This window comes from Embiotoca jacksoni, unplaced genomic scaffold (assembly GCF_022577435.1).
Source record: "Embiotoca jacksoni isolate LCO1_2020_lvr unplaced genomic scaffold, fEmbJac1.0.p SCAF_49, whole genome shotgun sequence".
In the NCBI taxonomy this organism is placed as follows: Eukaryota; Metazoa; Chordata; class Actinopteri; family Embiotocidae; genus Embiotoca; species Embiotoca jacksoni.
Window position 1 is genome coordinate 1049298 of NW_027185402.1, and position 17065 is coordinate 1066362.

Sequence of the window (17065 nt, forward strand, 5' to 3'; positions counted from 1 at the left end):
AAACATTATATCTATATTTAGCTTCTGTTGTCTTAATTGGCATGAAGAGTACAATCAGATAAGCCTTTTGACTGTGACTCACATGCTGCTTCAGGAGAGGGAGAAATATCATTTACCAGTGCGTATCTCCTGCTAAGATTTTTTTTTTTTTCCCCCTTTTTTTTTTTTTTTTTGCTAAGTGTCTCTTCATTCTGGCGCTATTATTCAAATTTGTGAAGTCTCTATCTGACCAGTAGCTCCTCTACCGGCAACCAGTACACACCGTGTAAACACAGAAAGTTCACTTGAAGCAGACTTTTTTTGTTGGTTTTTTTTGTTCATCACAGAAGGACTTAAATCCCTGTCGTTGGGTGTTTTATCACAGTCACTAACCCACCTACCTTCGAGCTCCATGTCACTCCCATGTTGCCCCTATTTTACTGTCTGCGCGGTGCTGGTCCATCTGGGCTATGTGAGGTCACTGCACACGCCACCTGCTCCGATCGGGTTTTGCCTTGGCTGCTGGGTGGCATCTCTGGGCACGCGTGGCGAGGCAGATGTATAGGTTTAGTGGTACAAATGCCCTCAGATGCCCATAAACATAACACACACGCTGGCATTAATCTCTTACTGCACACACTGGGACATCTACTGGCTTTGCTCGCGCGCAATCTGTACAATTCACATTTCCAGTCCCAGAACCTTTTTTATGTGTTTCTGTGCAATTTTGTGGTTGAATGAGACTTATGTGGTTCACTAATTTAGGGAGACAATTGCTCCTTGCATGCTCAGGTGGACTTAATAGGCTTACAAGACTAAAAATTGGATTGGGGTTAGCATATTCCGTGGAGTGACGGAAATGTTTTGTCAGAAGTCCTTTCCTGAATATAATGTCCAAACAGAAAAATAACTGTCACCATTTTAACAGGTTGTTGTAACTCTAATGCAGCGGTGTAGTTTTCTAACAGCATAATTTATTAAACCCGCAAAGAAAATCCCTCCATGACAATAACTCATGATGATTTACATACAGAGCGACGGTATCTGTTAAATGATCAGAGGGAGACAATAACGTTTAGTGCTGAAAGAGAATTCCTCCTGCAGGGTGCCTGCCAGTCTCCCGAACAGAAAAAAAAAAAACACTGTTTGAAATGTCCACAAAGCTTCTGTTTTTATTTTAGTGAGGGAGTGTTGCCTATACACATCCTGTTGACACTGTATACATGGCTGATACTGCCACCTGTCCTTTTTAATGCCTCTGAATGGACAAATAAATACTTTCCAGAGGACTGAATTACCTCCTTTTGATATTCTACACGCCAAACACAGGCAATTCAGTTCACAGTCACGACCGCAGGTAAAACAGGATTGGCTCAAACAATGAAAGTACTTGTACTCTAAATGAATGAAAATGTAATTAAACAGAAATGATAATATATTCTCTCAATGGACAAACGTGTATTTACACAGGTAACGTGGTAGATTGCATTGATGCCTTTCTGCCAGAGAGGTGCTTTAATTTGCTTTAGTTAACATTGCTAGACATCATCTAACTCTTATTTTCAACAACATGTTTGTGCGTTCGAACATGAAGTACCCTACTGTTGCTGCAAGTTCTTTCAGAGAACGTTATGGAGCTAATTTTATGCCAAAGCAAACAAAACATGTTGAACAAATACCATACAATTTACCAACAAACACAGTGTTGTTTGCAAATATTGAACTGATGTTTTTGTTCTTATTTTGCAAATACAAGATGCACCAACCAAGCAAATGTACAATGTAGGTCGAATACGTTTTGCTTTTGAAACAATTATAGCATTTCGTATGAGTAGAAATAATGTTTTACAAAAACAAACTAACAAACCAAAAAAAAAAAAATAATGTAACTTTTAGCACAATCTTTCCGCCAGCAATTTATGGAAGTTTTTCCTCACAAATATAATTAAGTAATTTGCCCTCCACACCAGCAGGTGGTGTTATGAGTCAATTTTAATGAGCTGTTGTTCTGACAAAATAAATAAATATCGTTCGCTAAATCAGCTACACAGAAGAAAACAGCCCCACTTGTAAGTTACTCTGCTGACGCCGTCATTCAAATCTGATAATTGGTGCATATTTCGGATGATTTTTCATGTCAATTTGAAGTTAAAACATCAAACACGCACCTGGTCCGACGGAAGAGAATGAAAAATCAGTGATAGCTTTACTTCGAGAAATGCATGAGTGAAATGGTATAAGACAGATTTGGGCCAATTTATCTTGACAGTCTGCTATTTTCCATTTAAGCTGTGCACAGTGCGGCAACGGGCGCACGGTGCCAGGCAGGCAGAATTCTGGCACATCAAAATTGACTCACAGCACCTCCTGCTGTTGTGGAGGTCAAATTACTCAGGACGTCTGTAAAATAATCTTTACACTGACAGCAGAAAAATTATGCCAAAAGTCAATTTTTTTTTTTGTCTTTGTAGGATGTTTTTCTTTTTTTATATATATATATACTACTTGTAAAACATGTATTTGTCTCTGAAGGAGGATGTATTTGAAATATGGGCTGTATTTTTCATAGTTACGTGTGTATTTGTTTAAAAGGCATTAGTTTGTTAATTATGTTTTGTATATGCAAATCACACTATGTTTGTTAGTAAATTGTTGCCCATCTATAAAAACACGTTTTCTTTGATTGTGAGGTTTTTACATAAGAATGGCTCCGTATATTCAAATAGGTGCGTGACATTTTTACAAAAACGGTTTTGTTAAGTCTTTGTGTCACTTTTTAGTCCAGTAAAGATCAGGGGACTCCTTTTTTTTAATTTTTTTTTTTAATTTTAATGATTAAGAATTATAATACCCATTTTAAGTAATATAAGAAGGAAACCGTTTGACGTCTGCAATGAAGCTGAGATCACGAGCGTGTGTTCTAAGTCAAATCGAAAATCTTTCAGAATTTTTTTTCTCCAATATTTTAAACAAGTAAATGGAATTCATTATTGGATACGTGTACTTGGTTTATTTAATTTTCAGATAGGGCTGTCTCAGCCTATAGGCAGAACATGCTTCTTATTTTTCGAATATACATCATGCATACATGGATACATCATAATATGTTTTTTAAGGTGGACATTTTTTGCAGTGCATGGAAAGGATTTTACTATGTGCGCAGCCAGACCCCGCCTGCTCTCTGCGCGTCACTGGCGAGTAGTGTGGACGCGGAGTCACTCCCCTGCCTACTTTTAATAGCTTTGTCATGTGATGGAAAGCAGTTGTAAGACAGGTGCCCTCGGTTCATTCTCGGCGAGGGGCAGCAGTTGCCTGTGTGAGAGCGAGTGGGAAGCGTGTGTGGATTTCTTTTTTACTTGATTTCTTTCTTTTTTCTTTTTTTTTTTTTTTCTTTTTTTTTTTTTTTTTTCTTTTTCGGACCGTCATTCAGTGGCTGGATGGCGTGGGACAGGTGTAACCAGGACTCGGTGTGGAGAGAATTAGAGGTGAGCGCATCTTAAAAAAAAAAATCCGACTTCTTTCATCTCTCTAGCCCTCTGGACTTTTCTTTTTTCCCTGGAACGATGGACAACACTGACTGCCCGAGACAGTGATCTCCACATAAGTCTACGCTCTCTCCTCCTCTGCCGGCGCTGTCCGTGGCACGCCGGTGTAGTGCGCGTCTGGACACAGTTGAGGATGCGAGGGGATATACAACACGGGAATATATGACAAGTGGAGGGAATGTGCGGAATCTCCCTTTTCACCTCAGTTAAAGATGTAGTTGTTGTAATGCGTGCACGGGCTCAGGACCATTGCTTTCCTCATAGGATCTCTGTTCAGTCGGAGCGAATGCTTGCAAGCTGACGGATATCTTTCCAACCGCGGACTGTACGCGCTCCGGTGCCGAGAAGGCTTTCATTCCGAAATGACTGAAATGTCTCAAAGTCAGGTATTTCGCTGACGCATGAAATCCACTGACGATAATAATCCCTTTGATGTGCTGTTTCGGGATAGCGCATGTTATTTTCAAAGGCAAGAGCAAAGGTTGCCCACACTGAGGCACCGCTATCTGGCATTGCGCAGGAGCATCATATTATTAACGGTACCGGCCACGTCTGTGTGCCAACATCTCGGCCGAGGGAGCGTTGCCCTGGCTGGAGAGCAACATCGCATCCAGCCAGAGCCGATGGTTTTGTGTTTGTTCGAATTTCATTTCACCCTCTGAGTATTTCTTGTAACATTTCTTCATCCAAGTAATTGGCTCACGTTCGCTCCTGTCGTCTTTTAACCGAGCTTACCTGGTTAAAGCGCATGCAGGTAACAACGCACATCAAACGGATACTATTCGTCCCCTTTTTCCTAATTTGCCGAGTCCATCCAGCTTGTTCAGGACGTTTTTTTTTTTCTGGTTATACATAGCTACTTGTCTGCATTCATGAGCTCAGTGATGCTTCGGAGGTTTTCACAGTAACTACATGATATGACTGCAGTCTGGCTGCTCATTTGTGATTATGAGGGCTGCGTGATGAGATGATGAGAAAGAACCCCGCTTTTATTTGATAAAAAGTAAGGGGTCCGTCATTTCCGACCGATGTTGAGATTGTTTTTCACGCAGACGCCCTCCTTTGCACTTTAATCCAGGTAGGTTTCAGGAGTCCGTTTTGGACTGCGATAGCGTTTAGTTTTCTGGTGCCAAGCCAGTGTACGCGTATTCTTGAGGCTCGTTTCTCGATCATTTCTACGAAAATGTCTGCATAGTTACGCATGAATACCTTGCTCTTTAAATAGCCTAAGAGAACTGTCATTCAGGACCACAGTTCTTCCCCCTAATAATCTTCCTCGCAGGTGCTTTTATGTGCGATGCGTGCGTAAATCACCGGAGCGCTGTGGTGCACCCTGATTGTCTGTCTGGCGGCGTTATTTCATTAGTTCACTGAGAAGTCCATACGATAATTGAGCACAGGACGTCCAGCCTCTGAATATCCAAACAGCTTTGTTACCGTTTTTCCAGCCGTGCCTTGTCTGACTGGATCATCTCAGGGGGAAGACGCAGTGAATCTGTCCCCTCCGCTGTTGCGGTTGCAACATAACGGATTTGTCTCATCACGGTCTAAGTCACCGTGTATTCGTGTTGGTGCGATTCCGAGGACAGATGAACTGTGACACTGGTGTCTGGGCGGTTTTTCCTACTTGGCACAGCATCCGTCTCTCAGCTGTGCCCTGAGCCGAACCCGACTCCCACCCCTCCTCACAGTCTGCGGGCCAAATACCTCCCGGCTTTGCCCGAGGATATCCATCTTATATCTTTCTTAAGGCCACCCCGCAGCGTTCTTACGTAGGCTGACGTGTTGTCAACTAAATTAGGAGCGTGTCGCCTATTAAACAGCAGCCAAAAAGCCGTTTTGGATTTCAACTTGCAGTCACAGAGTGTAAACACGCCTCGACTCGGGGGTGTTTTTGCCTTTTAATGACCACTGACTACAGAGCTCAAAGTTTGCTCACCTTGCAAGGAGCAAAGACTTTGGCTCATCTCAGTTTCCTGCCTGTGGGCTTGCACACAAATGTTTTATTTTTTTTAATTTTATCCCTAATGTTGCTCGTGCAGCATCAAGAAATAGGGCTTCCACATTATGTTAAATATTTGTGAAATTAGCTGAGCTATGTAAACTTGTTGCCTCCTCTTCCTCATCTGTTCAGGCACCTTTTCAGCTCCTTTCCACAGCCCTCACTTTGCAGCCAGAAGAGAGCTGATGATTTGTGTGTGGAGGAAGCAGGAACAGCTGCTACATGCAGAACACATTGGCTAGATTACATAAAAGTGGCTGGTGAATAACAAAATGTCAACAGGCAGCATTTACTCGCAGGGTGGCCAGCACCAGTCGTAGTGTACACAGTGTACCGGAGGTTGAACAGAAGCTAAGTGGAAACAGGTTGCAGGTTTGAATGCCTGTTGTGTAAAACAAGCTGACCTGCAGCCTGTCAAAAAGCTGTTCTTTTGATAATCAACAGAGTAACTATAAGAAAACTCAAAATGATCAAATGAGGGAATTTAACTTAATTTGTCTTTGAGATGAGAAGCTTCGGCTTAACTTTTTACATGTTGTACAAAAGTCCAAATTTCCTGGACTCAGCTGCAGGTTTATGATCGACTTGTGTCTCCTGTCCAGATTTCTGGTCTTCCCCCATTGTTTTCCAGCTTGGCTAAGAAAATGCACTGTCTGATTTGCATATGAAAGAGATGTGATTTGTGTCTGACCGTCCTTGTTGCTTTACTGTTTCTCCAGTGTGCTGCCTTGGTTGGTGAAGACCAGCCCCTTTGCCCAGACCTCCCGGAACTTGACCTCTCAGAGCTGGATGTCAGTGACTTAGACGCAGATAGCTTCCTTGGCGGCCTCAAGTGGTACAGTGACCAATCAGAGATCATTTCCACTCAGTATGGGAACGAAGCATCCAATCTTTTTGAGGTAAGTAAATCTTAGAGTATTTTTTTTTTTTTTTTTAAATCAAATCATTAATTACTTCCATTAATATTTGTCTTGCTGCTTCTGTGCATAATGGTGCGATGGGTCATACATGCATCCACACTGATTTCATGACATGCTATCCGAGGGGTCAGGAGTGAGCTGGAAAAAAAAAACCGCGTACCACCAAACGCAGCACCCTATCGCATTCTTAAATGCGAGCCGAACAAAATGTACAACCATTCCCAGTTTACAAACATGCTTTACGTTGCTCCGAAGTACAAAAGAGGAGATAACATGAAGACCGATAAGCCCAGGAGGACCTTTGTCCCCTTGTTTGGATCCTGGTGGCGACGATCGGCTGCCTTATCAAAACTTTAAGCGTTTATTTCAGCCTGGCGTCAGTAATGCGGCACACATCTGAAAGAACGTCGTAAACTTTGGACATGGTAGCCGTATTACAAAACGCTTCTCAAAGGTTGGAGTGTAAAACTTTAATCTTTGCCCACCTTCTCTTTTCTTTCACTCTGACTCTCTCTTTCTTTTCCCACCCGGTGACAAACGAAGTCCATAGAGGGTGATGATCTGGCCGGGGCCATAAAGCCATCGGTCTTGGGACTGAGTTCCAGTCCCCAGTTCATTATAAGCCTTTATCAGTGCCAGAGATAGACAAGAAAGACTGAGATTGGATGCTTTAGCCTCGCCTCAGGAGGAAAAACCCTGTCTGAGAAGCTAGTGCATGTGTGTGTGCCTATGGCCCTGTCATGTAGTCACATTTCCAGGATTTCTGTTGCGTGTGTGTGTGTGTGTGTGTGTGTGTGTGTGTGTGTGTGTGTGTGTGTATGTCCTCAGTGGTCTTGCAGGCAACATTTGATAAGACTAAATTCTTTCCACGTTTGACCTCCTCCCTACCACCACCTTTTTCAGTCTCTTTATATCACCACACATTCTACGTCTGTGGACCACCCCAACACACACACACACACACACACACACACACACACACACACACACACACACACACACACACACACACACACACACAAGAAGGGGGGCCTTAAGTACTAGCTGGTGTGACCGTGGCTCCTCTGTCGTCTGAGAGTGATATGGCTTGCAGCCACCGAGTGGCTCTGGGGATGGATAAAAATACCAATGAGAGTGTATGCATGTGCTTGTGTGTGTGTGTGTGTGTGTGTGTGTGTGTGTGTGTGTGTGTGTGTGTGTGTGTGTGTGTCATTTTAAAACACAATGGAAGTTAGCACCCACTGAGGACCTTGATGAGGGAACTAGCTCTGAGCAAGAAGCTGTGTGTGACAGAGCTGGTATTTTTGTGCCTACCATGTATACATGGTACGCCGCAACACGTGTTTGCCTCCACACGGATACTGTACATTACAAAAAGCAGGCGATGTTTTCACACACTCAACAAGCCAGCAGCTATTGTATTATGCTGAGGATAAAGGCTTCTAATTAAGCAGTGGAAAGTGGGGTGTCAAAGCAAGTAACACATTTCCCTGACAAGTGTTTTTTTTTTTTTTTTTTTTTTCCATCTTTGGAAAGTTTCTAGTCACCATATGAAGTTCTCAGTTCATCATACGGCAGGACCCGGCTAATCCTACTTAATCTGACAGAGGAAAGTTTGCTGCTCGGCAAGGATCAGAAGGCTAGGGCTGCAGCTGTACTTCCTGCTCCCTCCCGATTGGCCTCCACACAGAACGGAGAGGCATCCAATCAAAAGTTGAAGTTTAGAGAAAGTGTTAATAACTGTCCAGACTTAAAGCCAGCCCGTGTATTTTTTTTTTTTTCTTGCATTTTTGCTTCCTCTCTTGCCTCTCCATTCCCCTCAACAGACCAGTGTGTTTTAAGTCAAATCAGGTAGCAGATTATTATGGCCTGTCTTGAGTCACATGTGTACCAGCTGGGTGCAGCTGTCACTCTGATGTTGGTCTTTTAAATCCCTATCAAACTACTCGCTGCCTGGAAGTTTGAACCTGCGTGCATGAGTTACGTCAACCGTTGAAATGATTTCCAGCTTTGACAGAAAGACAAACAAACTCCTGTTTCTCTTGAACTGGGGGCCTTTATGCAGGTTGCACTTCCAAGTGACACAGTAGCAAATGAGTAAACTGTTTGACGTGATTATACAGAGCAGCTGGGGCTGGAAATACTGCTGTCACAACAGAGAAAGTCTTATTTGATCTTTAAGGGGACAATGGAGATTGTTTACATCCCGTGTGAACAGTGCAAGTGTGTGTACAGGTGCTTATTAGTCTATGTTTGTTTCTGTGTACAGTACGTGTGTGTTCTGTTCCATAAGCAGCATACGGTCTTTGAGCACAAGCTGTCCCCGGGCTGGCCTTTTGCTCCTTTCCCTATTACTGTCCCAACTGTGCCTGACACAAAATGTGAAGAATGATACACCACACCACACCACAACACACACCCCCTCCTGTAACACACACACACACACACACACACACACACACACACACACACACACACACACACACACACGCGCGCACGCACACATAACAGCTTTCGCTCCTGGCGCAGCGTGTTTGACACCTCTTCAAAACGGGCCGACCGTGAAAGTCCAAGTTCTATTTCGGGCTGCAGTTGTTGAGGGGTAGTTACTCCCAATAAGTTCCCAATGTACTGCCAAAGATAACAGCAGAGAAGTGTGACCCAATGTCTTTTCAACCACAAGTCTGCGCTCAGGTTCCACGTCGAGCTTCGACCGTTTGATTGATGGAAACGTGTCTCGCTGGTCGGGGCTCATGCAGATTCCGATGTGGACGTCCCGGTGGCCACATCGCACGTATACAGATGAAGGCATTTACAGCTGCTGTAGGCTGTGTGTCAGTCCGTGGGACTGTGAAAGAAAATTGGCAGTGAGTTTACCTTTTTGACATTCTATACCTGTCCTGTTGTGAGATGCGCTGATAATAGATGGACAGGAGGGACAAAGGGGACAAGGGCAGAGAGAGAAAAGTGAAACAAAAGGGAGGCGCGCAGGCAGAAAATGCCGGCGAATGATAAGACGGACAAAGACGCATGGGGACAGATGGGTCGTGAAAGAGACCGACATATAGACCAGGAGACGCTTGGTCTTGTGCCAGCCCGAACCAAAGCCCACGGATTGGAAGTAAAAGGCTGTGGGCTTAGTAGGTAGTAAAATAAGATGCCGAGGCTTAAAGCATTACTGTGATATTGTATAGAGACATGCTGTGAGCGCACACATGTGGGCCGACTCAATAGTGAGAACTCTTTTCCATCACTCCGACAGGATGTGGCGTGTGATGGCGTCAGGCCTTCCAACAGGCATTACGCCGCCTTGTCGTGCTTGTTCTGCGCCTTATTGGACAGATGCTCAGGCGCTTATTCTTAAGTAAAGGCAGATTAGATTGATTGGGTCATCTGTAGCGGGCTTTGATAAAACATGCTGTGATGAAATGTTTTTTTTTTGTTTTTTTTGTTCCCTCGAGCAGCCCCTGCCTCTCCTGCAAACACGTGTAAGAATAGATTAGCTCGCACACTTGTTGGCGATAGGCGCTCCTGCGAGCTGAAACAGGAGAGAGCACGAAGTCATGGAGCCTCTGAGACGGATTGTCACGCCCCCACACGCACACACACACACACACACACACACACACACACACACACACACACACACACACACACACACACAGCAGAGACCCTTATTGTCCCTGTTCCTGCTCCCTGCTGAATGCCGGTTGCGTTTATTTTGCAAATTTATGCTGACATTTGAGAGTACACCACCCGCACCAGTTCACTGCTCCAGCAAAGGGTGTATGAATTATCATATTCCACTGTATAATATGATTTCCTCAAGTGAGTCTTATTAGAATACACCATACTTTCCTCATCTCGAGTTCCCCTCAGTTTCACTGTGCTGATACATTGTTTGCACTGTGCCCATAGAAGAAATCCTCCATCACTGTCGAACTGAAGGCAAACCCGCGGCTGTGCTGTTTCAAGACACACAAATGAGAGGGGAGCGCAGACGGATATGCGCAGATGTGTAGCAGAGAGATGCAGACATAGGCTGTCCAAAGCCCGTGTCATCTTGGAGCGTCTGTCAGATCCACTCCACAACAAGAGCTCTCAACCCGCTGCCCCGCAACACTGCGGGCCCCCTTCCCCTGCCTCCGTCTCGCTCCTCTCCCTCCCAAGGCATTGCATTTGTTCCTGGCTGATGGGAAGTTGGAGCAGCAGTGGCTAAACAAATATATTCTGGCCACCAACAGTCGCTTCTGGAAAGAGAAGCTGGAAGAGAGCGAGGGAGGGAGGGGTGGGGGGGAGGGGTTAGGAAAGGATAGTAAGCAGAGGGGTGGACGTGGCCCAAAAAAAACCAAATGTCCCCTCAGGGAATGTTTGGAAAAAGAGCAAGGGAACATCTTTTGGTGTGGTGGTGGCTGCTTGGCTGCCTCTCTCTCTCACACACACACACACACACACACACACACACACACACACACACACACACACACACACACACACACACACACACACTCAGCACATGTTCCCAGTGGACCACTGCTGTTGATTGAGGCATGGTTTGGTGTCCCTGCCCCAGCTGATCCCACGCCCCCAGTGGATACCACATCTCTGTCATCACACCGGAGCCGCCGGTGTGTACGTGTGCACGCGAGCGTGTGTCTTTGTAATTGAGACACTCCATACAAAGATCAGATAGTAGTCTTCTCTGGCTAGACACAACACTTTCATCGCTTTCTGTTTTTGTGTGTCCTCGTGTGTGTATTGGGTGGAAATAGCTATTTTTAGTACCTGGGGTAATCTCCACTAAGAGCCTTTCAGGGCTGTTTCACTTTAACCTGGCCAAAACACTAAGCCAATAATCCCCACACCCACCCACCCACCCACCCACCTCCAACTCATACTCTCACCCACACAGCAACATGTTGCAACGATGCCAACACGATAAGACCAACCCTTCCCTGCATTATTTAATAGTGTTCACTTTGCAGTGCGAGCAAGGTATAAACAGAGGATTCCTAGAATGCTTTTATATTCTTCCCCTTAACACAATGAAAGGAAGCAGGAAGTGCAGGCTGGTGTGAGCGTCGAGATGAAATGAGCTGATCAAAGAGTAACGTGCACAAAAGGAAAAGAGTGAAAGCAATAGTCGGCCGTGAAAAAAAACAAAAAACAGTTGTAATAACAGACCAGGAAGGGGAAACCTAGACAGATGGGGTGGGGTTGGGGGGTGGGGTGGGGTTGGAGGGGGTGGGGGGTGTACAGGATGGAGAGAAGCCTTCAGTCAGCGCGTGCAGTGATTCATGGTGAAACGCTGTCAGTCTTGGACGAAAGGCTGCTTCCACTGTCCAGCAAAGGCCGATCGATCCCAGGTGTGTGTGTGTGTGTGTGTGTGTGTGTGTGTGTGTGTGTGTGTGTGTGTATTTTCCATGCTAGTGTTACCCAGCAGTGGCTGCAGCCTTGGCCGGTGCTTCTGCTCTGCTGGTTCGCCATCATTCTCTGAGGCTCTGTGAGTTCGTGACACGGCTTCCAGTGAACTCGGTTTACTTGTCAATCGACAAATTAAGTCCTTTTGAAGTCATTGACCACACCCTGCATCAGTGATGGGTGAAGCTGCATGCCAAGTTGAGACTTTTTTTTTTTTTTTTTTTTTTTTTTTTTTTAATCCAAGCGAGTCACGATGCTTCTCTTTGGATAAAATGTCTCGGAGTGCATCTTCGTCTTTTTTTTTTAACAGCTGTTTATTGATTTTAATAAGTGGTACAGAAATACATCAGAAAAAAACACAAATATGAAACGCTTAGGAAATACAAACAACGATGGAAAAAAAATACAAAAATATTGAAGGGAACACAGAAGTATGTATCACATACTGTAAGTTACAAGGTCTTGACATATGACAGTTAACCTGTTAGATCATTAATCATTCACTTTAATTTTTCAATCAGACCAATGACGGGTTGCCAGATTTGCTGAAAGAGCCCCTCTCTGTCTGACACAGTGAATCTGATTTTCTCTTGATGTAAGACATTTATGAATTCTTTCAGCCACATATCAAATGTTGGGAGCTTCTCAGACTTCCAGAAGTGTTGCAGTTTTTGTTCCTGGCTCACAGTGTGGATCGAGACCAGGCCTAAACTTCGTCACTATATACTTCACACTACCTGGCCGAACCTCCAAAAATAGAAAGACGCCAAAAAAAGAGAGAAAATAATCAAATAAACGACCCCTGAAAACATTTACAACCTCTGACATTGTAAGAGACGGAGCTCCTTGATCTTTAACAGGGGGATGAGCGAGGTGTCTTTGAATATGTTTTTATATTCTAGTGGGAGAGAAGTGCAATCTGTGCCCATCTTTGAATTGTATCAAAGCCTGCCCAGCATTTAATGAACTGCTGTGATTATTTCCAGTACAGGTTTGCCACAGTACCCGATTCTCTCTGCCAGTCGTCCCCAAATGAATTTGATGATGACGCTTTTGAAATTTCATAGAGACACAGCACCTGTAGTGATTGGAGGTATATATATATTTAATTTCATGAGCGACCTATAGCAGGATGGTGAGGTTTCTGCTCAGACAGTGAGACATGAGCCGTTAAATAGTGTCACAACTATAGAAAACTAAAGCATCTTTGATCATCATCTGTTTCTATTTTTAATGTTCTGATGTTTTCATAATTTAGGTCAGCACCTTGTACTGCACACTAGTAACTAGTTTTACCTGGTTGAGAGTCGGCCTTTAAAAGCTTTGTCGTCAACGCAAAAAAAAACCTCTGCCTATTCACACTAAGCTTTATGATGTGTGCTGCATGCTCGTAGTGTAGCTCCAGCTTATTTCACCCCCACCCCACCCTCGCTGAAGCATTTAAGTCTGCACAGGCCTCAAATAGTTCAAGAGGCTCTCTGAGGCTCTGCTGATGCATGAGTGACTTGATGCTTGGATGACTCACTTGCTGCCCAATCAGGAGCTCCTGAGTCGAAAGTGAAAAGCAGAAGCTTTTACAGACATTTTGTCGCTGTGGAGAGAAAACATTGCTTTTACTGGACTTTTTGGAAAAACAAAAAAACAAAACTTCCACGTAAGAAAATATAATTTAGTACAGAATAAGATTAGAGGATAAGTCAGTCTGAAGGGAATAGCGATGTAAGGGCTTAAAATCGACTGTGGTTTATACCCGGCCCTCATAGACTCCAGCAAGTGCTTAAAGTAAAATGATGGTGTACACGTGAGCCTGATTATTTGGCATGAACACATCCAGCAGCAGGCTTTTTTTATTTTATTTTTTTTATCAGGTGAATTCTAAAATATGTGCATGGTGAGTCTGTGAAGTGGTGTATTTGGGATAAATCTGCTGCATGTATCTGCCATGATAGCGTTGTTGACCTCAGGAAGTCAACAGCTCTAAAATTGTCTGCTTGTTGATCAGCTCTTTCCAGAACACCGTTTTCAGGCTGTGCTCCGGCTAGCCAAACCTCTCGTCATATTGCTGTGGTGCTTTGTTCTGTAATAACTTGATGGGCAGATCAGGAAGGGATTTCAAGTGTCGGACGTTTGTCATCAAGTGGTCAACGACCATTGATCACTCTGCATTTGGCAGACACTGCACAGTCTGGTAGTGCGTGCAGGTGTGACGAGTACGCTCAGCTGAATGTGAGCTGTCAAAGGCGAGCCTGTCCATAAAAAAAAAAAAAAAAAAAAAGGCAACGTGATCAGTATTCCACAGAGAATTAGATCCCAGATTAAGATGAAATTCAGCTCACTGTTCAGAGAGCTTTCTGGCGCAGACTTTCTCAAAGTATTCCTGCCTCACGTAGACGAGTTGGGATTGTACCGACTGATGTGCCCAATTCCTTTGATGTGTTTTACTTGTGGAGATGGGTGCACCCCGACGTCGTCACTCCTCGCGCCGCATGCGAAGACTTGTGCAGCTACCACACGTGCAGCCCATACACATGTGGCACTTGAAAGTGTGCAAAGGGGGGGAGAAAAAAAAAAAGCTCGGCTGACATGCGTACGAAGTCACGACGCAGATAAGAGGCACACGCACTGTGGTAGCAGCCTCCTACCTGGGTCCAGAAGCGACAAGGCACTCGCTCACTCGCGCACACGGAAATCAAGGTAAAAGATAATGCGTTTATTTAGTAATCAGCAAATAGCTTTTATGCAGCGGGTAAGTGGTGAAGCCTGTGAGGCCTCGATAAGATCGTTTGCTTTCAGGTGTTTCCCTGTCGCACCACGTATGGCATTGAGTGCAAATTAAATAGGGTGACCTTTTTTGCTGCAGAATCAAATTGACTGCATCCCCCCCCCCCCCAAAAAAAAAAAAAAAAAAAAAAAGATTCTGCCATTTCAATTTCCATAAATTTGTGATATTGGCTCCCCTGTCATCTGCACAAACACGTGCACGCAAAGGTGCTCAATAGGACAGTGATACAGAAACACACCTCTGGGTGTCTATTGTTTGAAGCACCGTAGACCGCTATATCTTGTCCACTCTGTCCCGGCTCTCCTCGCGTTGGCATCGTTCCGAGGAAGACATTACGATGACAAATGAAACGCCGCGAACTCTCGACGGGCTTGGCGGGGCCTGAAAGGTCAGGAGCTGCACGCGCAGGTGTGTACGTGTGCGGTTGTAAGTGTGTAAAGGTGGTGTCAGCGGCGGACAATAACATTGAGTCCTCTGTGCGAGAAACGAGAGATTCGGGTCCACTCTGCTCCCCTCGCAAATCTATGTAAATGTCAGAGCCAAAGTGACCAGCCTTCCCTGTGTATGTAATTGTTGTATGGATAGCTGCACTTGACTGCTGATGACAGACTCGCATTCCGGCCAGGAAATGTGGCAGCAAGATGGACAGTGGAAACAGTCCCGGTGCTCTTGTTTTTTTTTTTTCTTCCTGTCCCTCTCTGCGCTCAGTCTGTCCCCCTCCCTGTGTTCCTCCAACACATTATCAGCAGTGTAACAGCAGGTTCAAAGGCCCCTTGCTTAGTAGTGCACATTCAGAGCTGCCGACTTAAGCAAATAGCTATTTGCATGCCATTAGGAGAAAAAAAGCAGAGGGAAGCACCATTCCTCATCCCATCTCCGCATCTCGCTGAATATTCCTTATTTGAGGCTCCAAATCTCGAGTTTTTTTTTTTCTCCCTCCCCCTCCCGCTGTGACCGTCAGAGCAAGGCACAGTCAGAGCAATCACAGCAATCAGCGTTTCCTCGTGCCAAAGCCGATTGGGGAAGTAGCTGCCAAAACAAAAGAGCGAGTGTCCAATCATTATGATGGTGTGTGATTTCGGTGGTGTTAGCAAACGGTTTGCTTGGACCATCTGTTGGACGGCTGGAGTAGGAAAACAACAGCAGCTCGGGGCAGGACTGGAGATGGGGACGACTCCACCAGGACACACCGAAACCTATCGCAACGCCGTCAGCTCTTTGGACAGCTGCGTGAGAATGCGCGTGAGCTGACGTGTAGACACGGGTGTGTTTTGTCTGCAGTAGTTATTAAGTTGTTTTTAATAGATCTGTCATTAATATGAGAGATATGTTTCACTGGTGGTTTACGCGGTGTTTGGACAGACCAGCAAGGCTTGCAGATCTTTTGGGTTGGCGCACAACAAACTATGGGGTTTCTGGCCCCGAAAAAGTTCGACAGAAAGGGTCTGACGGGTCCAAAGGTAGCCTCGGCTGATCTCGGCAAATATGCGAGAGAGTTCAGATGGTTAGTTTGAGCAGCCGAGTTACCGGTCAAAGTATTTCTTTCTGCAGAGAACGAGAAAGAACAGCGCTGCTAACATCCCTTGGGTAGGTGTCTCAATCGGATTTGGCCTGTGTCAGGAAGTGTAACAACAGGTCTCTTTCTCTCTTTGGCTCACTCTCTCCCTCTCTGTCTCTCTCTCTCTCACACACACACACACACACACGGACAGTTATCTCCTCTTTTCACTTTCTCTTTTCCTCTCCCTTTCCCCCATCAGCTCATCTGATAGTGCTGTAACTGTCTCAAATGGCTCCCAGGAGATGCATCATCTCTGCACACACACACACTCACACACATCCCGGTCCTCATTGATGGACGAACAAACCGTTTCCTTACTGATTTATAACTCACAGAGCCGTCTACAACCGAGACAGGCATCTAAACAGTCAGCTCCTGCAACTGCGCTTCTTCTTCATTCACAGAGCGGCCATGTTTTGTTCACACGCAGGCACAAAATCGTGAATTCCTGCTTGATGAAGGAATTATTCAGAGCACTCGTGGTGGTATATCCGATTAGGATGGAAAAGCCTAAAATCTTGGACTGGACGATCTTGTCTGCGTGTAGCAACAGATCATACCATCATGATAAACCAGAATATTCCCTGAAGTCAGAGTGTGACTTCAGGGGCCACCCAGTGCTGCCATTTCTGTGTCCAGAACATGTAGATATCGAGTCCACGGGATCGTTTGCTTGGGAAATTGTTTCAGAATAACGAGACGCTCTGTTGACTCTGTAGTCACATGGAAAATGACAAGGGCCTTCAGTTCACTGCTACATGTCGGGAGCCGTTCGCAGCGCCGGCCACAATGGAGGTTTTAACATTTAGTTTTATGATTTGGAACACCATCAGACTGTGCCACCGTTGCCCGACA

General features: G+C 45.0%; 1 protein-coding gene across 1 annotated transcript in view; it reads left to right on the forward strand.

Moving 5' to 3' along the window:
• ppargc1a (peroxisome proliferator-activated receptor gamma, coactivator 1 alpha) overlaps positions 1-17065 on the forward strand; it is a 258307-nt gene that overhangs the window by 218579 nt on the left and 22663 nt on the right. Inside the window, 1 exon segment of the mRNA XM_069170255.1 lies at positions 6246-6425. Within this exon segment, the coding sequence (XP_069026356.1) occupies positions 6246-6425 (180 nt within the window).